The following is a 24,200-nucleotide window of genomic DNA, read 5'->3' as shown; positions in this document are numbered from 1 at the left end:
GCAGTGCAGCTGTGAGAAGGTACACGATGCCCCCAGGCGCTGCCCCCCAGGCGCCTGGCCAAGTGTCCCCAGTGTAGCAGTCTTAGGCTGGTGACCCAAGATGTGTGCACGTGGGTCTGGCTCGTGCTGTGTGGTAGAAGGGGACACACAAGTTTGGCCAAGGTGCCACTCGAGTGAGGATGCTGTAGCTGGGATGGCTTGGTCGTACTGAGCAGCTTTTGCAGGGAAACCATCCCCCCGCCCTCCCTTACTCCTCTGCCGCGTGCCAGACACGCGTTTGTCGGCCCCCAATCAGATACAATGATGGGATGTATAACAAGAAGTCAGGCTAAATGGCATCTATAATGGCCTTTGATTTTTTTTCCCTGTGCTTACAGGGTGCTTTCACATCCTCCCTCCTTTTCCTGAAAATGGCCATGCAGCCTGCTTGCACCCTGCTGCCCTGCCTGCACAGCTGCCCATGCAGATCTAGATCCAGAAGCACCAGTGCATGACTCCTGACACTGTCTAAATCAATTAAGCAGGCTCAGGTGGAGCTGGCACAAAATGCAGCGCATGGGGGGGGACTCCCAAAAATGTGGCACAGCTGGAAGCAGTGAGATTCAGGGCTTGCTGGGGAGGCAGCCGCAGCTCTCCAGGGTGGGTGCTGGGAGTGTGGCTATGGGCACCACAGCTCTGTTTTGGCTCGACAGGGATTTGGAGCAGTTGCTGCTAGCAAGGGGCGTGCTGCCCTGCTGCTTGCTAATGAACGCGGCTGCTTGGGGAGCCTGGTGCCACTCTCCGAAATAAGAGGGGTTGTAGGGTGCTGGCTTTCTGCCTGCTGGGTCTCTAATGAGCCAGCCTCAGGCAGAGTAGGGTCTGCAGGGAACTAATAAAAAGGCAGGGAAAGCAATGGCTTAGGGGGTTGTAAATCTCTCATCCGACCTTGCTAAAAGCACAGTGTGAGCCAAGGGCTTGCAATGGCGGCTGCAGCCTCAGGGTCAGAATCATCAAAACTGGGATCTCCCTCTAAAACCAGGGTCGCTTTGGCTACACTGGCATCAAAAAGCAAATGTTTGTTGTGGTGCCTCTGAGGGATTTAACCCTGAACCGCACTTCGTCGATGCCGTGTTTGTCCCCAGGGCTACTTGTTTATCAGCCTCCCCCTTGCCCTTCACTCCAGGCGTTATCAGCGGGACAGGCAGAGCCACCCTCTGCAGGGACGGGCAGCAGCGAGGTGACCCGTGGGGGACACACGGAGAGCTCACACTCTTTTCTGCGCTGCTTTATCTCTCTGTTTACTGCACTTTCTGTGCATGTACTCTTTGCTCCTTATCAGGCCATAACACCCACTCGATGCGGGCTTGTGAACCCTACCAGTTCAGGGCTGTCCTGGTCTTGCACAAGAGGGGTGAAGCTGCTGGTGAAACCAACCTGGGTTGGGGTTTTGCCCCTACTCTGAATGATGCTGGGTGAGGGACATCACATCCAGCTGAGCAGCACCTGCAAAACATTCTCTAATTAAGCCCCTCCTCAGCTGCTCCCCGCTTCCAGGGGAGGAGAGGCAGTTGATGGAGCTGCTGGCCAAAGCCAGCCTGGGCAAGAACTTAAAGCACTAGGTAGGCGTTGCCCAGGCCCTGCCTGCTGCTCCTGAGCATCCTTTAGCCGAGCATCACTGACACCCCATGCTGAGCACATGGGGGCTGTGGCTGCTGTCTCCGAAGCAGTGCTTCAGCCCTCTGTCTTCCTTCTGCTCCCAGTAAGGTGTTGGGGGATGGATGGGGTGGGATGTGTTTGTATATCATATGCCTATTTGGAGTCTCCGTGGGGCAGCAGAGGTGCAAGGGTTCAGCAGCAATGTGGGAGTTCCTCCTCAACCCTCAGGCGCAGCTGCTTCCTTTCGGCCGCAGCTCTGGCTGCCTCGCAGGGCACCCACAGCTTTGTTTTTGCTGGCAGAGATAGACTGAGAGGATCTCTGAAGTTTCCTGTGTCTTTCTGGGAGGCCCAGAGGGAGACACCGCGGGCAAGCCCACATCCCCTTCTGCCCTGGCAGAGGAAGCCTATTCTGGGCTTGAGGAGCAGCGTGACTCACTGGCTGCTCCGTGGGGGAAGCACCTGTGGGCCGCAAGGTCACCCTGGGGTGCCTGAAAACTACGCTGAAGCTTTATTTCTCCTGTGGGTAAAGCGTGGTGTCTGTGTGCTGGTGGGAGGTTTGGCACCACTGGGGACACCAGCACTGCTGGACACCTCCTGCAAAGGGCACCGAGGCTGGCCCAGCCTGCCCGAGCCCCAGCCCATCAGGGTGTTCCTGCTGCCCCGTTCAGCACCCCCATAAGCCTGTCCCCCCCAAAAGGGAGCGTGTGGCTCGGGGAAGCACTGGCAGCGTGGGCAGAGGGTAGTGGTGGCATGTGAGGGAACTGGCACCTCCAGGCTGGTGTTCCCTAGATGCCGCCGCACCTGTATTCAGGCAAGGGGCCCACATGCTCCCCTCCCCATGTGCCAGGTTTTAAGGTGTTGAATGTCTCTTAATTTTTATCATTTTTACCCAAACTTCAGCTCTGTCAACATCTGCCGCAGTGAGGGGAGGTCTGTGGGAGAGCAGGAAGGGCCAGCCCCGAAGTCACCAGCGTCACCAGAAAAGTAGATTCCTTTGAGCAAATGAAACGACCCTTGGACTCTTGGTGACCTTATCACGACCATGGGACAGAGTATTTTATCACAGTCTCCTGGAATTTCAGGTTAATAAGTAGCAAAGCACTCAGACCATTTTGTGTTGGTGAAGTTCCCGGTCGGGCTGCAGGCCCAGTATGGTCATTTGGGAAGTGGCTGCAGTGTCAGTTTAGCGGCAATAAGCATCCCGGTGTGACCCTCTGGAAATTCAGTATGACTGAGGGTAAAAATATGTGGTATGCAAGATACATGGTATGTTTTGAATCAGTAGGGTCGTCTTTGATACTTTTATTTCTCATTCTGGAAAATACGTGTTCTGCTTAATAAATCGCTGTTGGGGCATAACTCCTTTGCTGGTACAGGACTCCGGTAGGGTTTTCCTTTTCAGCTGAATATGTCAGTATTGTTCAAGTAGCTGTTTGAAGTATGAATGCCTGCCTGCTAAAGCAGTTCAAGGGAAAACACCTCATGGTTTAGGTTTCTCGAGCAAGGCCACTTACCCGAGATGTAGGAGAGCACACAGTAATCTGAAATACAGGCTTGATGCATGATGGCAAGGCAAGGCTTTGAAGTTACCCCTCCGTACCGATACCGCAGCCACCAAATAAGGAGGGTTTTGTGAAGTTGAGTACACCTTATTGTTAGCAGTTAAAGATGTAATTAAAATGTGTGTAATATACGCATTAACTTTGATTAAAGAAAGTATTATCTAAAGCTCTTAACAGGCAAGTAGGTTTTGCTTTATAACATTGTAAAAGTTAGGAGAGTTCGTTCCTGTGTTTGTCCCAGGCTGTGCAAGGAAGCTGCTGCAGTGTGTTGGGGCAGCTGCCCAGAGTGATGCTGGAGAAGTTATTTACCCCTGTGCTCACTGGGAGCTGCTGTCTGCAAGCTGGGGGAGCTGAGATCTTATCCCTGCCCTGGGGGGCTGGTTTTGGCAGGTGTATGTCATTAAAGTTGCCCTCTGCCCGGGGCATGGTGAGCCGTTCCTCAGCAGCAGGTCCCATGGATGGGCTGTGGGGACATGCCAGGTTCAGGGGGCGCCCACCTGCCCGGTGCCCTCCCGTGCCCACTGGGGACTGCTGGGGGTGTTGTGTCACAGGGCCAACACCGCAAGTGGAAATGGACGGAATGAGTCACCTGGGAAGCTGATTCACCTCACCAAAGTGGCATGCCGCCACTTGTGGTTGCAAACAATCCCGCCGTGTTCCCTGGGGCTTCATCGCCCAGCAGTGGAAAATAACATGGAAGCTTCTCATCTGGTGGAGCAACCCTGCCCCTCAGCTCGGTGAGATAGAAGCTTCAGTTCTCCACAGCAACCTTGGCCTGAATCCAACCAAAGCTTCCATCTTCCTATGGAAAAGAAGGCAGTTTAGGTGAAAGTCTCGCTGCCTCATTTCTGGGGACACAGGACAGCTATTTTCTGGTTCTTGGTTTTGGTTTTTTTTGTTTGTTTTTTTTTAATTCCTGTGGCTACGCTGAATTTAGAAACACATTTTTTTTCTAACTGGATCATACATAAGTCACCCACCGCCCTGCTCACAGCATCAAAGCTGTGCTGATGTGCCAGTGGGAAGCCCAGCTCCTGACACTGGCATTAGGAATGAGGAATTTTTGTCTGAGGACCAGGATAGCTGGCATTGGGCTCCAAAACACTGGCAGCCTTGGGGGGTGACTCGGCCCTTGCCAGCTGCCACAGCTGTGTGATGACTTGTGTCTGTGGGCTGAGAGGAGAAACAAAACACACGGGGCAGGTCAGTGCAGGCACTGGCCTTTAATTTGAGCTTGCCATGCTGCAGCCACCCCAAAAATGGCTTTGCAGCATCCTCAGGGAGGTGCCCAGGGAGCTGCTGGGGCTTTCCTGAAGTGCTCATCTGCTCTCAGCCATGCCCTGTGCTCCCCCGCGGCCCCCCATGCCACCTGGAGAGCCTGAGGTCTTCTGCAGTGTGCTGGGATGGAGAAACAGCCTTGGCCCCTGCCCAGCAAAGTCATCATGGTGCTGCCAACTGCTCGTGGGGGCTGTGGCCTCTTGAAGCCATGGCCTCATCTTGGCAGTGGCTGGCTCAGGACAGCCCTGAAGATCCCTCCTTTCCCCATCGACACAAAGGAGTCAATGACAATTCCCTGTGGCTGCATGCTGAGATTGCGAGAGTTCGTTCCCCGGTTAGCTCATGGCATGTTTCGACATAAAACCGCCACAGGTCTCTGCTTCAGCTTCTCTATTTTAAGAGCCATCATTTGCAATGACTATTTCCAGGGGCATTCCCAGCAGGTGGCCTGGAATAACCACATGGTGGGTAATCCATCCCTGGCGTGAGTCAGCGCTGCCCTGCACATGTCCCGTGGGATCCTGGGGTGGTGTACAAGAAAGTTGAACAAACAACTACGACTGCAAACAACGTTTAAAGGCTTGTGAAATACCTCCCGTGTCTGCTTAGGTCACCTTATTGGAAGCTCATCTTTGCTTAGCCTAGTGTGACTGGGAAAGCTCTTCAAACAAAACCCAACAAAAGCTGCATGAAGCTGTGCCTCGCCTTCACTGGGCCACCTAAAACCCTCGATTTTGGTTATAGATCTCTCTGACAGCTCATGTTATCAAAAGCTTTTGGTTGTTATAGTAAACTCTGACCTGGAAAGCCCTTTACACCTCCTTCGCTCAGCTCCCCCAGCCTACGAGACCAAAGGGACATCCTCTATCAAAGTGCAGATGCAGTAAGCATTTGACCCAATTTGGTTGCATTTACTCAGGAGCTGATCTCGTTTCCAATTTATTTAAGTTTTCTTGTATTTTGGGGATGTATCTTAAAGGTGTATACCAACCTGATATGTGACTCGGGGGGAATGAAAGTAAATTTGCTTATAGCAAAAGGATTTGGGTAGCAGTTTTAAGAAAAATCAGAGCAGATCTTAAATGCAGGTTGAAATGCAGCTTTTGAGACCGGTGTCATCTCTTGGGAAGAGAGGGCAGGTAACAAGCTTGTAACTTAAATGGCAGGCTTAAAAATCCTATTTCAGGTGTAAAAGTAACAGTGGGATGCTCTGATTTCAACCTTTGTGCTCTTGCCATGGGAAATGGGGCAGAGCTCTGTGCCCCCTGATCACAGCCCCATCCCAGGACCTGGGAAATGGTCAGACGTCCCCCACCCTCAAGCCTGGTCCCAGGCCTTGTGCAAGGGGGCTGTATGCTGTCTGTGCAGAGTGCAGCACTGCATTCCCCTTTGTATCTCTGTGGCAGTTGTATTGCATCCCCTTTACACCTCTGTTGTAACTACCCTTGTATCTCCTTGTTGTAATCTTGTTGCAGCCATATCACTTTCCCTTTTTTATTCCTGTTGCATCCCCATGGCAATCCACTGTACAACTTCTCTAGCCTCATTGCATCCTCCTTTTACCCCTGCTGTGTCTCCTTTGAATGTCCCCTTACATGCCTGTTGTATCCCTGTTGCAGCTACATTTCGTTGCCCACTGCACCCCCTTGCACCCCTCTCACGTCCTCCCTTGCACTCCCTGATGCACTGCCTCTTGAACTGCTGTGTTACAGCCACATCGCATTGCCTCTTGCACCCCTGGCTGGAGTGATTTTGTAGCCTCATTGCAGCATTCCTACCCTATCCCTGACTTACTGTCCCTATTCCTCTTGTACCCCTGCTGTATCCCCCCTGTACTCGTGTTGCAGCCTCATTGCAGCCCCTTCCCACCCAGTTATATCCCCTTCACACTCCCTTTGCATCCCATTGCAGACCACTTGCACCCCTGTTTTATCCCTGTTCTATCCCCATTGCAGTCTCCTTGCATCCCCTCTGCAACCTATTGTATCCCCCTCATGGCCTCTTTGCACCTCCCACCACCCTCCTGTTGCACCCCCCCTTGCACCCCTGTTGTACCCCCCTTGCACAGCCCCACTGCAGTGGCACCGTGTCCACCTTGCAACCCATGGAAGCCCCATAACGTCCCCCCCTTGCACCCTTGTTACACCCTCCCCCTTGCACCCTGCTACAACCCTGTTGCACCCCCCTTTGCACCTCCACTGAAGTCCCATCACACGTCCCGTTGCAGCCCCACCGCAGCCCCCCATTGCCGCCCCCCTTCTACCCCCACAGAAGCTGCATTACATCCCCCCTTGCACCCCCACTTCAGCCCTATTGCATCCACCCTTTGCACCTCCACTGAAGTCCCGTTGTAGCCCCGTTGTACCCCCTTACACCCCTTTCACCCCCCTTACACCCCGTTGTACCCCCCACTCCTGTTGCACCTCCCTTTCAACCCGGTTGCATCCCCCCTAGGCTCCCCCCCGCCCCGCACCGCGCACAGCCGCGCCGCATCCCCGCCTCGCCGCCGCGCTCCGCTGCGCCCCCGCGGAGCCGCACCGGCGCGGGGGGAGGGCGCAACGGAGCCGCCGCGTTTCGCCGCTCAGCGCTGCCATTGCGGCCCGGCACGGCTCGGATCGGCACGGTGAGAGGCGAGGGGGCGGGATGCGGGGCTGACGGTAGCAATACCGGGACCGGAGGGGTCCGCGGAGGGGAGGGGCCCGGACGCGGGGGCATCCGGGCACCCCACCCCTCCCCCCGGACCCCTCCGGTCCCAACCCTGGCATGGCTGGGGGTGGGGAGGAAATCAGCAGCAAAGCCAAAATGCAAGAAATAATTTAAAAGATATCTATTTAAAATATTGAATTAATTTGCCTTAAAATTCCGCCCCCGAACCACAATCAGAAAACGGGGCATGAAGGGCAGGAGAGCAGCGCTGCATCTCGCTGCTGCTGTTTGAAGGATGCAGGCATTTTCCTGGAGGATGGCGCCTTGGCAGGGGGGGGCTGTGTGCTGGAAGGGGGAACCTGGAGGTGGCCCCCCGGTACCCCCTGCCCCATCCCTCCCCAACTCTTTCCCACACACACACACACCCCCACCCAGGAGAGGGCTGAGTCCGGGCGAACTCGTGACATCAGATGGGCCGTGCATCCTCCGCTGCGTGCGTGTGCGGCAGGATGGGGATGGTGACAGGTCCGGAAGGAGGACAAGCACGTTACAAATTTTTAAACCAGCAGCTGGCTGGAAGCACAGCCTGCTCCAGTCGTGCTTTTCAGCCACCTTGTCCCCAGGCTGGCTGGCAGTGACGCTAACGGCTCATCCCTGCCTGTTCCCAGCCCAGGGTGCAGCAGCGGGGATGGGGGCCAGCCCAGACTCTCCGGCTCACGTTTAAGAGCTGTGTGGCACAGACACAGGGTCAGAGATGCACGTTGTGCAAAACAGCACTGCAGAAATAATGATCTCATTTCTGCCATCTATAAATAAATGAAGGTGAAAGGGCATGTTTCCTACTCTCAGCCCTCAGAGGCTGGATTAAGATTGAGAGCTGGCTGGCTAATTGACAGAGATCTTTCAAATATGAATAGATCTTAAATTATAATGTCACTGTGATTGGCTTCTGGAAGATCGTACTGCAAATTATACCACGGAGGAATGTTGTTGTTTATGGTCAATATTATTTTTTCTGGCTGCTGAGGATGCCAAGGGGGAGGCGGTTTCCAAGGGAAATGGCTCACTTGCATGTTTTTGGGGTTTTGTCTTACATCGTTAGTGGTGTGAGTCAGGGTTTCTGGGGGCCTCATCTCAGCTACTGAGGCATGTCAAAGCCCCCTGTTTCTGCAGTGGGATCTTAAAATTGGTTGATGTTTCTTCTTCTTAAGCTTTTTTTTTTAAAAAAAAAAAAAAAAAAAGTATGCCTAAATGTGCTGCTTAGCTTTCAGCTACTTGGAATTTTTAAATCTGTTGTTGGCCAGGCATGGGCTGGTCTGGGCACAGGGAGCGCTGAGTGCAACACTGAGCGCAGGGCAGTAGCCCTGGTGTTGCATCCCAGACCCACTGAGCACAGCCCGCTTGAACCTCTGTGCTTGAATTTCGTCATGTCTGGTCAGTGGGCACAGCCGTGCAATTCCTGCGCTGTGGAAACCCTCCCTGGCCTTGCACGGGGCTGCCCAGCGCATTAGCTGCCGCTCTCCCCTTCCCAGTTAAGACCTTCCACCTTGTGAAGGCTTTTGTGCTGCAGCCCAGCATGCCCCCCAGCATCCCCCACCAGCTCTCACCCCATCAGAGAGGCTGGCTCTGCGGGAGATGCTGGTCCTGGTGAAGAGTCTCCTGTCTCCCTGGGTAACAAGCTGAACTGCTTTCACATTTGTGAGATTCTTTTTTTTTTTTTTTTTTTTTTTTTCCTTTTAGAGCTAAACGCAGGGTTTTTATCCCACACACTGAGGTGTGCTGCTGCCGCTGCATCTTATGTGGGGCCTGGAAAAACACCTATGTTACACTTGAGTTGCACTGTTGGGTCTTTTCCAGCCTCTCTGATGTTACCCACTGAGCTTGAAAGAGAAAAAAACCCGATGTGGGTTCAAACCTTGCTCACAGTCATTTGTTGTTCCTTTGGCCAGTGGCCCTGGGAACTGTCATCAACTTGCTGTCCTCCACAGCAGCCCCCTCCGGCCTCTCAGCCCCTCTGTTTGCACGTGATGAGCCCCCTGCTTGAATATGGCACAGGGCAGGAAGCAGGAGACATGGAGCCTCCCCTTAGCATCTGTCCTGGGTCCATCTCGTTACCTGGGGTGGCTTGTTTGGGGGGTCCTCCCAGGTGGGACTCAGGGGCCGCGGTGGCTAGTGCCTGCGACTGGGCTGCCAGCGTGGGAACCGGTACTTCTGGTTTGGCATCCTGTGCCCAGTGGTGTGCACAGCACGCTTGGCTTTATCACTGCGTGATCACACGGCATTTATCAGACTAATTGATGTTTTCAAGTTAATTTATGAGGTACTTGGAGAGCCTTCCAAGAAGCAGTAGCATGCCTGGGGCCATTTGCTGTGACTTTTGGTCACAGGGCGTCTCAAAGTGATGGATGAGCTGTGATCTGAAGACTTACAGCTGTTACCAGTGGGCTCACTTTTATTTCTAAGCACATGATGTCTCTCTTGCTGGTAGCAAAGGACTGTGCCAGGGCCTGGGGCAATGCTGCTCGCTCCCTGGGCAAATCATCCCCTGGGCAAAGCACCGTTGCAGGGTGGTGGCACCACAGGTGCTCCCGTGTGGCTTTGGGAAGCCAGTGTCCCCGCAGCACTGCTGGGTGCAGAGGTGGCTTTATGGGGCTGGGGGTGCTGCAGACTGGGGTGATGGAGGCTGCCCCCAACCGCAGAGCTGGGCCTGCCAGCGTTTTCCTTCCCACTGCCTCCACCAGAGGTAGCCATGGAAATCTGTGGCGATGCTCTGCCCACGCAAAGGGGGGCTTGGCTGCTCCAGGGGGCTCCCCGAGCGTTCCCCCCCAGCACCCATGGATGACGGGGGCCCCGAGCGGGGCTGGCGGGTGCGTGTGGCCGGCATTGGGCGCCGGGGCTCACGTGGTGAGCGGTGGCTGCCATGGCCTTGCTGAAAGGCTGTGGCACAATGGGGACAGGAGCCCCCGGGGTGCCCCCGGCCCCACAGCCGTGCAGTGGGGATAGCTCAGAGATTTTCTGGCTCCAAGCGCATCCGCTGTGCTCCGGTGCTCCCGCTGAGCCTCCAGCCTGAATTTCCATGGCCAAAAGCTGCCGGCGAGCTCAGCCCAGTGTTCTCCTGCCTCTCCAGTAATTTCCTGCGGCTGCGCTATGCTTCAGCCTGACTCGCATAGGGAGGGCTGGGGGGGAGGACTGACAGCCCTTGGAAAAATACGTTTAAGACGAAGAGGAAAGGGATGGGAAGCAGCTTAGCTGGCTTTGTTCTAATAGCTGTAATCACCTGAAGCGCAACCGTGAGCCCCATTTTGCTGGGTGCCATGCAGCCCTGCCGTGGCGGGGGCTGCTGGCAGTGGCTCTCCCCGCCGCGCCACGCCGGCTTTCGCTTCGTCTCTGATGGCAGCCTGCACTTTGCTCCTGCTTGGAACAAGTGCCCTCGTTTGGCTTTATTGTACAAAAGACCGTATTTACATAAACAGGGGAAAGGTTGGTCAGAAGGTGAAGATGAGGCATCTTGAAGGGAAGCTGGTGGCTTAAATACTCGAAGCTCGCGATCTTGCCAGGCTACCAAGCCTGAAAGGGGGAGAAAAAGCAGGAGTGCGATTTTAACCAGTTTTTTTTCCTCTTCTGACAGTGTTTTCAGACACTGCCACTACTCACAGCGAGCGGAACCTGTGCCGAGAGGAGGAGGGGATCTCTGCAAAGTAAGCTGGGCTTTTAAAGGCTTTCTCCTTGTTTTGCTTTCCAAGAGCTGTGGAGGCGGCGGAGGCGGTGACCATGACCTTGTGCAGGGGAGCACAGGGGCTCCCGCCACCCCACGCTTTTCCCTAGCTGCGATCTTCCCTTGTTACGGGTCGCCACTGGGAATGACGGCAATTTTCCCTGCTTAATTTCTTCCCTGTTTTAGTGACATAGCAAAAGGCAGCAGATGCTCTCAGGTGGGCTCCCGTGCAGCCCTGCTGTCGTGTACACGGTTTGTCTGTTGCACGAAGTGTTTATCTACGAACAAGCTGTGCAGAGATCAAAGATCTTCCTACAAAATGTTAATTAAACGAATAATGGCGTGTTGTTGAGGCTTGAAGGAGGAAGTGAGGTTTAGCTTTGTTAAGGAGGTTCCTGGTGGAAATATTTACAGTATTCCTCAGATTTCAGTTACGATTGTCTTCCCTGGGGGAAGAGGGTAAACGTGGTCGTTGCTTCAGAGGTTCTGTGAACTGTTTTTCTTGGTCATGTGTAATGTGGGCATTTGATGTGATCCAGTGTGACGGTGTCGGAGGGGGAGAGGATGTGACCGTGGCGATTGTGTTCCTGCTTCATGGCATAACATATAACGTACCGCATACCGCCGTGGGTCTTGCAGGAAGCAGAAATAAATCTGACCAGCCAGGCACGGAGAAATGTGGAGGTGGTGACAGGGGGGGATGGCTGGTGGGGGGGCAGGCATTGAGGACGTTTCGTTTTGTAAATGTGTGACAAAAGAGCTAGTGCTGAGGAAAGGACGAGGGGGAATTAGAGGAGATGTGTGTGCGACAGGGTTTAATCTCTTAATGAGAAGAATATATCCCAGCTGCCTGTGGTGGGGCGAGTTCAGGGACAAGCACAGTGTTGCGTGAGAGCTCACCGTTGCACCCTGTGACCTATGCCCGCCACCCTTGAGGTTTGTCCAAAGGATACCTGGGAGTCGGGATAGGGACCTGTGATCAGCAGCGAGTGCTGTGATGAAGGGATGAATTTGTCTCAGATAAGGGCTGGTTGCCAAAGAGTGCCCTGCCAGGTTGTTTCCTTCAGTTTCCGAGCCCATTAATAGGCTCTGCTCCCCTGATTAGTTGGTGCCTGTGTGGAGTGGTAATGAGAGCTGGGCTTGAGCCATCAATTCTAGGTCAGTGGTTGTGTGCTGGGGATTTGGGATTGGGCAGGGGGAGGGGAGCCGGAGCTGGACGCCTGCTTCCGAAAAGCAACGTGGAGCCTTCGTTAAGCCAGCCCTGCCTGCACCCACCGGGGGGAAGGGCTGCCTGTGCCCATCAGGGGGGAAGGGCTGCCTGCACCCACTGGGGCAGGGGGCTGCACTTCCTGTGTTTGCAAAGTGCTCGAAGGCCATACCATGCCCTGTCACGCCAGACGTGGTCCATGCCTGTTGTGAGGCTCATTGCCTGTTTGAGATGTGCTCTCCTGGGAGGATAACATAGTGATAATTAGATCCATTAAGGAGCCAGAAGAAATAATCAAGTTTTAAAACTGAAAAAGACTTTTCTGTGCTCTGAGTGATATCCTTTGCCTCTCTCAGAGCCTCTTTCCTCTCCTTCTGGTAGCAGAGATCTCATTTAACATTGACTTATCATCATCTCTGCTCATGCAGGCAGGTGAGGCCAGGCGCTGGAAAGCAGCATGGACCTGGATGTGCTGAACATGTTTGTCATCGCCGGTGGCACCCTGGCCATCCCCATCCTGGCCTTTGTGGCCTCATTCCTCCTCTGGCCCTCAGCACTTATCCGCATCTACTACTGGTGAGTTCATTAGCCCAGCTGCTCTCATTTTAGCATGGGGGCGGAATTACAGCTGTTCACAAGCAGATCCACACACACGTGCAGGCACACGGGTCTTGGTGGAAAGAGCCCATGGGCAGCAAGGTGGCATGGATGGAGGTGGATGTTTCCGCCCGTGACGGCAATAGGAGCAGGTGAGGAGGGGATTTTCTGGGGGCATGCCAGCTGTGTATAGCTTTAAGCATGTCTGGGAGAAGAAAATGGCATTTTCTTACTGCATGTTTGCTGCTGAGGCTTATGTCTGTTGGGGCAGCCTCAGCTGGGCTGCTGGCATCCCACCATCCTGGGGTGGCCGTGGGCGCAGGCTCCCGGGGGGCTTGGGTGGGCTGTACCAAGGGACTCCTGGCCAGGCTGCCGCTGCGGTGCCAGCTCGCAGCATGTCTCTGAACCTTTCTGGGTTGCTTCCCCCAAGCACAGGACTGCGGCTGGGAAAAGCATGGCCATTGCTCCCTGTCCCCCAGCCTGGCAAACCCAGCAGGCCAGTGACCTCCCACCTCATCAGTGCGCTGTAGGGGTGAGCATCCTCAGCTCTGCTGCGGCTCCCCAGGCTCACATGCTCCCTCCTGGTTAACAGCCTGCTCGGCAGGCAGGGACTTTTCTCTCACTAGTAGTTATGGATGAGGCTTTTCTCATTCTTTCCCTCTCTTCTGAGCTGGGGCATCAGAGAAGATGGAATGATGCTTTTCCTTTACCCTCTTGCACCTTACCCTCTCCGATACCAGGAGGCAGGCATCCTTCAGTCCTCCTCTGTCCCTGGAAATCAATGATAAGCACACTGGCATCTTATCTGTCCGGGTTTGTTGCGGTGGAAAGCTGGAATAATGCTCCCTTCGGAAGCCAGGGCAGCGCTGACTGCCCGGCACAGGCAGCAGCAGGCAGCAGCAGGCAGCAGCAGCAGGCTGCCCTCACATGCTGCTGGCAGATGGTGGCTCCTGCAGTTTTGCTCATGGGGTGTTTCCAAATCAAAGTGACCTCCTGTGAGAGGAGGACGTTAGCCCACCCCAGCACTCAGACACAGCAGCGTGATGAAGCCTGTTTCTAACAGCACATTTATTAACAACCTTTTAATCACAGCATCTGTGGGCTGAGAGGCGTGGGCAGATGGGATGAAAACCCCAGTGACCAGACTGGGGAGAATTTCTTCCTCTTGCATGGGGAGCTGTGAGACAAAACGTCACTGCGCAGGGGAGCAAGCGGTGTGACAGCCTCCTGCTCCGGGGACATCCAGGCTGCTGCCTGGGGCAGGACCAGATGGTACCAGGTTTGTTAGTCCAAGGATTGGGTTTTTTTTCCTTCAGACTTATGAGCAGCCAGTAGAAGCTAGGGAGGACCCCGATAGGCTCAGGTTCAGAGGAGGATCACCTGAGTAATGCTGCCACACCAGAGCAGAAGGAGCGTGGTCAGGGTGAAGCCATCAGAGAGCCACGAGCAGGGATGGCAGGCACAAGGGGCTGGTGCCAGGAGCCTGGCAGAGCCAGGTTGAGGGGGTGTTGGAGAAGACCCTGCTGCCTTGTCCTTCAGGGCTGCAAATTAGGGACTGAGTGAAAATGCACTGTCTGTCTGTGTTTGGTTGAGGGAGGGATCATGTAAGCAGAGATCAGCGGGGCTGTTTTCTTTTGGAGGGGAGGTGCCCCCATCTCTCCCGGAGTTTCTGGCAGCATTGGCATCTTGCAGGAGTAACTGCAGCGCTCTGCATTTCATGGGCACCTCTTAAGGACAGCGAGCGAGAAGAGTGGGTTTGCCCTTTACTCTTCCTTTTCTATTTGCTTCTTTCTGAATTGGCTTTTTGGGGGGCAAAATCGTTGTGTTTCCCCATCGGCAGAGGCAGGAGAGGTGGCAGGCAGCATGTCATGCTGCCCATCCCCTTCAGCCCGGTGCAGCTCCAGCTTTGTGGCACCGCTCCCAGGAGATGCCGGGGGGGACACCCTTTCCCCCCCACTTGCTGCCCCCTTCCTCCTCCTCCTCACTGCCAGTCTGCGTGTTCTCAGCTGGCACGGCCAACAGTCACCCCAGGCCACTGTCACCAATGGCCTCACTCCCACCCCTGCCCCTGATGTGCCTTCCTGCCAGATGTGATGTCCAGGGCTGCCCTGCTGACCCTGACCCCAGAGTCTGCCTGCTCTGCCACCAAGGGTTAATCAGTTTAGCCACTGCCACTAAGCGTGTTAACACCTTGCGAGGGATCAGTTCAGCTTTGCACAGATTATTTTGCCTTCTGCTGAATTGATCCATTAGGATCAGTTGCTAAAAATGTTATCATCTTGCCCATTGGTAGTTTACACCGGTGCCTTTGAGGCAAGGACTCTTAAGACACTTATTCAGGGAGAAATTCGCCTCTCCTTGTAGGACCAGCACAGAGCCGAGATGCTGCTTAAGTCCCACTAACTCCCTCTAAAAAGGGATTATGTTAAAGAGGATTGCACTTTGCATAAGCTTTGAGTGGGCAGAGAGCTAGGACAGCCCAGAAGTATTGGTGACCTTGCTCTTACATCTCAAATAAATTCTGATATTGCATATAAAAGTATTTGCTGGTTTCTTGGCCATCAGGAGTAGCCCGGTAGCTGTGCTGACAAGGGTTACATCTCAGCACAGGGGAAATGCAGAGAAAGCGAGCCTGCTCCTTTGTCTTGGACTGCACGTACACATCATGTGTCCAAAGTGTCACCGATAATCTCTGTCCAGGTCCCTTCTCGCCAGCAGTTTCACTGCATCCTCTTTGAGCAGGCTGCAAGCATGCGCTGGCAGGAGCTGTCTGCTTCTGCTTTCAGAGGAACAATCCAGGTTTCCCTGGGGTTAGCCTGGTATCTTCTGGGGTGTTTGACCTGGTGTAAGGATGGTCACCTCTGGTCCTTTGCATGTGTATAAATACATTTTAAAAAGTTGTCCAGTTAGTATATGGGAGCTGGGTGTCTGTGGTGCTCCTGGGTTACATGGTTGTTTTGGCTGGGATCTGACTTGCTTGTCTGTGGGGTGATGTTCTCCCATTGATGCAGGACTGTGCCCAAATAAACCCATGACCCACCTGGAACGAGTGCCTCCCTTTGCCTGCCCATCCTGCACACTGCCTGGCCACATGTGCTACCTCTCTTGACTCTCTCTCCTCATACCAACCTTTGGGCATTTTCAGTTTTATGATTGTTATTTTGGCCCATTTCCATTGCCAAATTTGTTATTTAGGATCTTCTTTGAAGTTTTTAACGAACAGAGTGTCTCCACCATCTACAGCGAAGCCATGGATAGCCAGCCACCAGTACTACACCTGTAGGGGATCGCATGTAATCCAGGGACCAGGTGCTCAGAATGAGTCCCAGTTAATCCTATGACAGCACCAGTGCGAGCCCAACCTAACTGGCCTTAGCAAAGTAGCAAATCGGTGGCTGAGTTTGGGCTTATCACTTGGCTTATATTGCCACTTGCCCCTGGTCTTGCCTCACTCACTAGTGTTTTCTCCTTGTTTCCAGGTACTGGCGCCGAGCTTTGGGTATGCAGGTTAGATATGCAAACTACGATGACTATCAGTTTTGTTATTCCTGTAGAGGGAGACCTGGATACCGACCATCCATCCTGATGTTACATGGGTTCTCAGCCCACAAAGACATGTGGCTGTCCATAGTCAAGGTGGGACTCCATTTCTATCACGTTGCTGCTTAGCAATAGTTGATGGTCCTGGGCTTAGGGGTGGTGTGAGCACCCAACGGTTGCATGTATTGGATGTGATGATGGCTGTAACATGCTAGAAACACCCTCCTTAGCTCTGTGCTCATTGCTTGTTGGATCCGTTTCACCCCTATGACATGCAGAGCTGCAGGGGAAGAGCAGTAAGTACCTGCCTCCTCCATGGGAAGCAGATCTTGGCCACGGTTTCTCATCATGTCATCCTTGGTACATGAGCTGACTTATTCTGGTGCACAAGTAACCAGGGGCTGCTGAGAGTGTCCCCCCTGCTCCCACCTGTGGTCACCAGTTTCCATCCATGGGCTTCACAGCAGTTCCCCTGCGTCGTAACCGCCTCTGGTTTGTTTCTGCAGTTCCTGCCAAAGAACCTGCACTTGGTGTGCGTTGACATGCCCGGGCACGAGGGCACGACCCGCTCGGCCTTGGACGATTACTCCATTAGCGGGCAAGCTAAGAGAATACACCAGGTAAAGTTCCAGCATCGCATCGCCTCTGCAGAGGGATGCAGGGGCATGAGGGACATGGGGACATGAGGGATGCTCAGCCTGGTGAGCCCTGCCTCGTGCAGCCCTGCTCCCTCCCTTCCCAGGCAGTCAGAACCACCAGCCTCAAGCTTTTGGGCTGAATCTCTCTCATGACCCCATGCCGTTGCTTCCTCTCCCCTAACAATGCTCCTTCTGCTCCCCTGCCAGTTCGTGGAGTGCATCAAGCTGAACAGAAGGCCCTTTCATCTGGTTGGCACTTCCATGGGAGGAAACGTTGCCGGCGTCTACGCCGCTCAGTACCCAGAAGACATTTGCAGCCTGACCCTCATCTGTCCTGCCGGTGAGCAACGCAGGGGAGGCGAGACGGGGAGAGGGCAAGCAGGAGCCAGTGCAAAAGCCCAGAGTGGTGCTGGAGGCAAAACAGGGGTTTAGTGCAGAGCATTTTGAAATAGCTTGTATTTACAGTCTGAAAGTCTCTGGCAGGGCACGGGAGGAAATCACAGCCTTGTCCTGACTGCTTTTCTCCAGGGCTTCAGAGTTTGCCCACTGTGCCTTGGTTACAGCTGGGAGTAGGCCAAATGGGACAAATCCCGCTCTGGCCAAAAATGCCTTTTCCCTTCCGAAAGCAGGCATTTTACATGGCATGTCTGCAGCCTCTTGGCTAGAGGGGAGGAACCAGGCAGCAATGGGAAAAGTCTGCCTAGTCTGGCCCCTTGAGAGCCCCGCTGTGACGGAGGGCTGGGGCTTCGGGAGCTGGGGGGGCTCTGTCCGCCCAGGTTTGGGCGCTCTGAGTGGGATGAGGGCTTAGGGGCTGGGTGCAGGTCAGCAGGGTGTCCCTCTGCCCCTGCAGCACCCGTCCACCCCCTTGGCCGGGGGGCTCAGGGGAGCGGGGCCGTGAGCAGCTGCAGGAGGCGTGGGTGGTTCGGAGGGGGCTTCTCTGCCAGGAAGGGCTTTGCCGCATCCCGGTGGTTAGAGCAGCTCCTCCCCGCTCCCATGCAAGGGAGGCGCCTCCCAGATAACAAATAAGTGATGAAGCAAAGTGAAGGTTACCCGGCTATGGGCTCGGTGGGTGGCAAGGTGCCCGCTGCTCCCTGGGGGAGCTGTTGGCTGACTCCGGGTGTTTCTGATGTGGACCCTCTGTGGGGGCTGCAGAGGGGTTTGGGGGTAAGGTGCCGGGGGATCTTCCCCACCACCGTGCATGCACATGGGGCTCCTGGAACGTTCTGTCCCACCCTGTGCTGTGGCAGGCGAGGCACAGGCAGTAATATTTGCATCCGCTGGCTGCATAAAAATAAGTGCTAGGGTTTTTGCCAAAGCGTTGGTGCATGTCTATGGGGAATACACCTCACGTTATGCCAGGGGCTCAGTGCTGTCAGCCCTGGAGCAGGAGGGAGGCCGAGGGGTCCCTGGGTGCATATTAAGGTTGCTGTAGGTACAGATTTTTTCCCCCCTCCCTCCCTGCCACCTCCCTTTTTGTTTTTTAATGAGTAAGCAGGCAGGAGGGCAGAGACAGAGTTGAGGGAGGTTGGTACAGTGATACTCCATCGCTGGGGCTATTGGGGGTCTCATCTGGGTTTTAGCTTGTAACCCCCTTCTTGTTTGACCCAGGCCTGCCAAGTACCACTGACAGCAAGTTCATTAAGCAGCTCCGGGAGCTGCAAGAGTCCGAATGCATCGACAGGATCCCTTTAATTCCCTCGACGCCTGAGGAGATGGCAGATATGCTGAAGCTTTGCTCCTACGTTCGCTTCAAGGTGCCACAGCAGGTGAGGAGCCTGGGCTGGCTGCGGGGCCGGGGAAGGGGGGCTCGGGGTGGGCAGTGGGTTTGCTTCTCCTCAAGCCTGTGTGATGGCAGCCAAGGCGGTGCCAGGCGTGCAGCCAGCGCTGCAGTCCCCACTGTCACCCAGGCGGCCCCCTGCTGCCCTGCTCCCAGCACCTTTCCAGCACTTTCCCTTCAAACCCACTTTTCCCAGCTCTCTCTGGCAGCATCTGCTGAAATTCCTCCTCCAGTGAGGTCTTTGGCAGCACGCTGGGATGTCGAAGGGGTTTTTAGTAAGTATGGCTGGCAGGAAGCGTTAAATAACTAAGGCGGCTGTTGTCTGGCCTGGAGGGGGATTGTTTGCTGCTTTTTAAGCAAAAGCCATGGAAATGTTAATCACTCATTGTCAGGCAAGAGGAACTTGGCAAGGGGCTGACCATTAAGCTGGTTTTCCTTAGGAAGTCTGGGATGAATAGATTGGAGAGTAAGAAGAAAATGTAAGGTAATGCCAAGACCTTTTTTGTTTTCTGGCAAAAGAATAAAAGAAGGAAGAAAAGCACAGTCATGGCTGAGGGGGCCTGCTGACTATGATAGCTGGCCTGGGGGAGAAATTCGGGTTTGCATCATAAAAGACAAAAATACTTGTTGCTGAAATACACCTTACTTAAGCACAGTTTTGACAGCCAGATGTGCTTGGGAAGAAGCTGTGCTGAGTTGTGCAGGGCAGGGGTGGCGGGGCACGCTCTCTTGTGTGCTCAGCCCCATGCAGGGTACGGGTCCCCCCCCCCCCCCCAGCAGCTCTCCTCTGCTCTCCCTGCAGATCCTTCAGGGCCTCGTCGATGTTCGCATCCCACACAATGATTTTTATCGGAAACGTAAGTGTGCAGCGGCAGCCCCTCTCACCAGGCTTTCCAGCCAGACCCCTGGGCTGTGGGGATGGGCTGTCCCCAGCCCCCATGTCCCCTGCATGCCAGCTGGCCCCAGCACCCCCCAGCTGCTTTGCTGAGGGTGGGAGGGGGCAATGTCATTAACAGATTTGGGGATGCGCCTCGGTTGCTGGTAGCAATGCACTTACACCCCCATGGGCAATGGCGTGCTGCTTCACCCTCACCCTCCCAGCTGGGTTAATTAGTACTAATACTTACAAGGAGATGGGCTTGGAGGAGGGTCTTTTCACAGCAGGGCTTGGTGGCAGTGCTTGGACAGCCCGTTGGGGCTCTGCCCATCACCCCTGCTTGGGTTTCCTAGCGAGGGGACACTGGTAGGGCTGGCCCGCAGGACCCCTGCGAGAAGGGAAGGCAAAGCATCTCCCTTGTAGAACTGACTCTCCTCTTGCCCCCACCAGTGTTTTTAGAAATCGTGGATGAAAAGTCCAGGCACTCTCTCCATGAGAACATGAGCAAGATCAAAGCACCAACGCAGGTCATCTGGGGAAAGCAAGACCAGGTACGCAGCCCCCTCCACCTCTGGCAGGGGACCACGTCTCCATCTCTGCCTGTGTCCATCCATGGGGGCATGGCGTGGGCTGTGCTGCTGAGCTGTGCGCTGCTCCGCGGGGAGCTGGCACACGTGTGTCCCCATCCCTGGTGCGTTTGGACACAGGGGCTCGGCGGGGTGATGGGCAGAAAGCTGACAGCCAGCGTGGGGCCGGAGGGAGGAGCGGGCAGAGCCAGGGCTGGGGAAGGCGAGGGGGCAGGTGCCAGCGCCACAGCAGGTGTGGGCTGGGAAGAGTTATAAATTGCCTGCAAAAATAATTGTCCTGGCACCTGGGGAGAGATGTGTCTGTCATTCATGGGCAGGCAGCGAGGCAAAAGCATGGGGCTTCGCAGGGCCGGTTACAGTGGGAGGAGTGGGAGGGGGAAGGAGGCAAGCTGCAGGCATGCAAAGGGCTCTGTAAAGGCAAAGGTGCAAGTGTTTGCTGGCAATGACCCTGTTGCACTGAGCTGGCAGCCAGAAAGCATCCAAGAGAGTTCCCTGCCACATGCTGAGACTGGCACTGGGCAGCCTCCCTGCCACGTCCCCAGGCACGTGTACCATGGGACGGGGCTGATGTCACAGGGACCATGTCCGCATCCCTGTTCAGCGTCTTGCTTAGGTTTGCAAAGGCAGCTCCAACAGGGTTTCTGCAGTGTCCAGCAAAACCTAGCTCTGCCTGTGGGAGTGACTGATTTTTTTCCCCGGCCATCCAGGTCCTGGATGTTTCTGGTGCCAGTGTTTTAGCGAACGCCATCCCAGACTGCCATGTGTACATCCTGGAGAACTGCGGGCACTCAGTGGTGGTGGAGCGGCCCCGCAAGACAGCCAACCTCATCCTGGAGTTCCTAGCGCTGCTGCACAGCATGGAAAACAACAAGAAGCAGGCGTGAGCATGGTGGGGAGCCAAGAGGCCATGACGGGTCTTTTAAATTGTAAAGTACTGCAGCTTTGATAAGTTCTCAGGGATCTTGTACGAAGCGGGGTGAATGTGCCAAAGTCCCTGAGGAAGGCAGAATCACTGAATACCTAAACCTGTAGTACCGCCAGCACAGCGACCTAGGGGTCATTGAGCAACCTCCATAGATACAGGAACGGAAGCAGAATCTCTCCCTTTTCTACCTAGAGATAAAGTAGAAACAAGCTGAAATCACCAAGCGCTAACCTTGCCATGTACTGAAGCTCCTTACGCAGCTGCCCATCTTACCAGAGTTACCAGCACATAGTTGTTAATGACATTTACCTAAACTATTTAAGAAGTGTAGAAAGGCGGAAGCGTCCTGGACTGAGACTTACAATATTTCTACTACTTAGAGTCCGTCGCGTTGCATGCTGCCGTGCTGTAAGAGAACCCCAGTGCTCCAGGCGTCTGCTCGAGTGCTCTTTGTGTAGCTCCTTAACTCGTGATTTATGCAGAAAACAAGAGAAAACTTCGTGTGTGGAAGTCCAATGACTGTATGTACAAAAATGTTTACACTTTGAGTGGGTTTTTTTTAAATCCCCGAACAACTCCTGTGTATATGTAATGCCTTAACAGTGCCCCGGGTACGGCGTCCGTGCACAGCCCGCCTTGCCCAGGGGATGGTTCTCCCTGAGGGTGAACATAGTGAGTGAAAACTTGGGGCGCAGACAGCAGCTTCGACGCCGTTGTGTGAACCAGAGGGATGGAAACCTCCCAGGGTGATTCGGTCCCCCAAGCCCGAGTCAGCAATAAAGCCCGTGGGCAGGGTGCGAGTCAGCAAACGGGCAAACTCCTGTCTCAGCTCGTCTATCACATTGCGCTGCTGAACACATTGATGTAAATAATGATTTTCTTAATGAATTCCATGAATTCTGCGAATGCCAACATCACCGAAACCAGGCGTGAGGGGTGGGAGTGGGCTGTGTATGTGAGCAGCACAGGGAATGCAGGATCCGAGGCTCACTGGGCGGCGAGATGGGATCAGCTCGCCTGTGAGGTGCTGAGTGGTGGCATGGAAAGGTACGGTGTGCCTGTGCGTCCTCTCGATGATTATAACTCCTGACCAAGTGAAATTATAGATAGAAACGGACAATGCAGACAAGCTGTGCTTTGCAGCCTGCAAGGTGATGTACGGGGACGGATCCTGCACCTCCCCACTTGCTGTCCCTCGCCATGTGTCCCAAGGGGCAGGGGGCTGGTCCTGGGCTCAGGCAGGACTGATGGCTGCTGGAGGGCAAGGCAGTGCGTGGTGCTCTCAAAGGCAAAGAAGCAGGCTGTCACTGCTTGGTCACCCCCAGCCCTTCTCGTGGGTAGACACTGGGTGCTGGTAGAGCCCCCCCGCAGGCTGGGTACGCACGCTTGCGGTGCTGACAGCCGTCTTCTCGCCGTCTTTCTGAGGTACCCTGATCTGTCTGTATATCTGAAACTCCCTGACAGCTTCTCTGCTCTTTTTAAGAGATGAAACTGTTCTTTTAGAAAAGTAGAAATTTGCTGTTAATTGCTTGGTTATTGTTTCTACTACAGGAGTTGATTTAAAAAAAAAAATGCTGATAGTTTTATGTGGTAAAAGCCAGAAAAAGTTTTTGGGTATCTATATGATTTCTCATGTGCCATAGAGTGCTGTATGCAAAGGATTTATATGGCTATTAAAATCTAGTGATTTAAGGAGTCCACTGTGCAATGATTATTCTTTCCTTTGAGGAAGAAGAGGGCTGTGGCGTGGGATGATGCATGACGCAGGGGACGTGCTCTGCTTCTTTCCTCACCACATTTCTGGGAGATGCAGGTTTTGCTCCAAGGAATATTTGATAATGTCAAGAGAGGTGGTGAAGACAGGAAGGCTTGAGTCTCATCTCTTCAAAGACAATATGAATTTTGCTTTTTTCTTTTTATTAAGAGGAGTTTGCCCTAAACACTCAAGAAGCAAAATAAAACCTCAAGGGGCAGGGGAGTTGGGTTTTCAGTGCCAAGATTTCTCTTAAGACTCCTGAAAGGGTGTTAAACACCAATTTCATCTGTAATTACAAGTCCTACTGAATTCATACACTGTGCCAGGAATAATGTTACATCAATATCCAGGCAATAGTATTTGCATTTCCCCATTCCCCAGGAGACTGTTGAGGCCTGGCTTCTTTGTTTAACAGAGTAGCTGCAGGGTGGGCGGGCTGGGGAGCACCCACTTGGCACATCATCCCCCTGCCATGGCACCCCACCTGCTGCAACAGTGATGCATGGGTCAGGGTGACAGTGGCTGCGGGAGACCTATCCATTACTGCAGTGGGGGGGCATGGGGGGCCCCCTCACCTGCAGGCAGGGGCTGGGGCAGCTCAGGGCACCTGCATCACACCATGCAGCTTCTCAGGGTTCAGTAATAAAAATCCCCAGGTCTATTGGGGAGGGGGGATCTGGGTGCCACTCGCTCCATGCACAGTCAAGGGCAGCTGCCGCTTGCTGGTTCCGGCAGTGCCCGTGCCCAAGCTGGCCCTGTAGCACACCCAGCACTGCCAAAAGGCAGGGTGGGAAGCTGCCTGCACCTGGAAGCACACCTGGAAGCACACCTGGAAGCACACCTGGTAACACTGGTCGCTGTTCCCACTAACCCTCATTTCCTGCTGGGAGCCGAAAAGCCCCATGCCCTGCAAGGGCTCCGCTCCTCTTCTCAGCTGCTGCCCGCCGGCCCCCAGTGAGCCCCGGCCACCCCCCAGGTAAGGCTGTGTTCCTGGCTGTGGGGGGGCTTGGGAAGGGGCAGAAGCTCCTGCTCCTCCCCGTGGGGTTGGGTGTCCCGTGGGCAGAGCTGGGGGAACCACAGGGGAACCACTGGATCCCAGTCGTGGCAAGCCTGGGCACTGGGAACCTGCACGTTGCCTGAGCACCCTGGCATGGCGGGAGGGAGGATTTCCCGTTTGGTTCATCGCCTGGTGTTTGTGTGCCTTTCCTCGTGATTATGGGAATAAACCAGGGTTGCAAGGCTCGTGGTGTCTGGCACCTCGGTTTGGGTGCTGCCGTGGGTGTCCCCCACCCCGGGAACCCATCACCTGCCTGAACCTTCCCCTGACTCGATGTGTTTCTCAATCGTCTTGGACACAAACCACGTTTTTTCCACGGAAGCCGGGATGGGAGTGCTTGGGGCACAGCTCTCTCACCCACTGTGGGAGGGGGCACTGCAGCCCCCCACCCGTACCCCTGCAC

At 54.6% G+C, this 24,200-nt stretch overlaps 1 protein-coding gene across 8 annotated transcripts; it reads left to right on the top strand.

Annotated features, from left to right (window-relative positions):
- The first annotated feature begins 1,394 nt into the window (after window positions 1-1,394).
- ABHD6 (abhydrolase domain containing 6, acylglycerol lipase) lies at window positions 1,395-22,679 on the top strand. Of its 8 annotated transcripts, none has more exons than XM_005230016.4 (10): window positions 6,957-7,098; window positions 10,750-10,819; window positions 12,472-12,619; window positions 16,120-16,276; window positions 16,687-16,800; window positions 17,026-17,158; window positions 18,427-18,584; window positions 19,398-19,452; window positions 19,923-20,023; window positions 20,767-22,679. In XM_005230016.4, the coding sequence occupies exons 3-10, from the start codon at window positions 12,501-12,503 to the stop codon at window positions 20,941-20,943; spliced, it is 1,014 nt and encodes a 337-aa protein (XP_005230073.1). In that variant the 5' UTR covers window positions 6,957-7,098; window positions 10,750-10,819; window positions 12,472-12,500; the 3' UTR covers window positions 20,944-22,679. The 8 variants fall into 8 exon arrangements, with proteins under 8 accessions (XP_027650099.1, XP_005230073.1, XP_027650092.1 ...); XM_027794274.2 differs by lacking the exon at window positions 6,957-7,098 and adding an exon at window positions 10,018-10,247; XM_027794284.2 differs by lacking the exon at window positions 6,957-7,098 and adding an exon at window positions 10,309-10,601.
- The last annotated feature ends 1,521 nt before the right edge of the window (window positions 22,680-24,200 follow it).

Source organism: Falco peregrinus, chromosome 5 (genome assembly GCF_023634155.1).
Source record: "Falco peregrinus isolate bFalPer1 chromosome 5, bFalPer1.pri, whole genome shotgun sequence".
NCBI lineage: Eukaryota > Metazoa > Chordata > Aves > Falconiformes > Falconidae > Falco > Falco peregrinus.
This window is presented reverse-complemented; position numbering and strand designations above follow the sequence as displayed.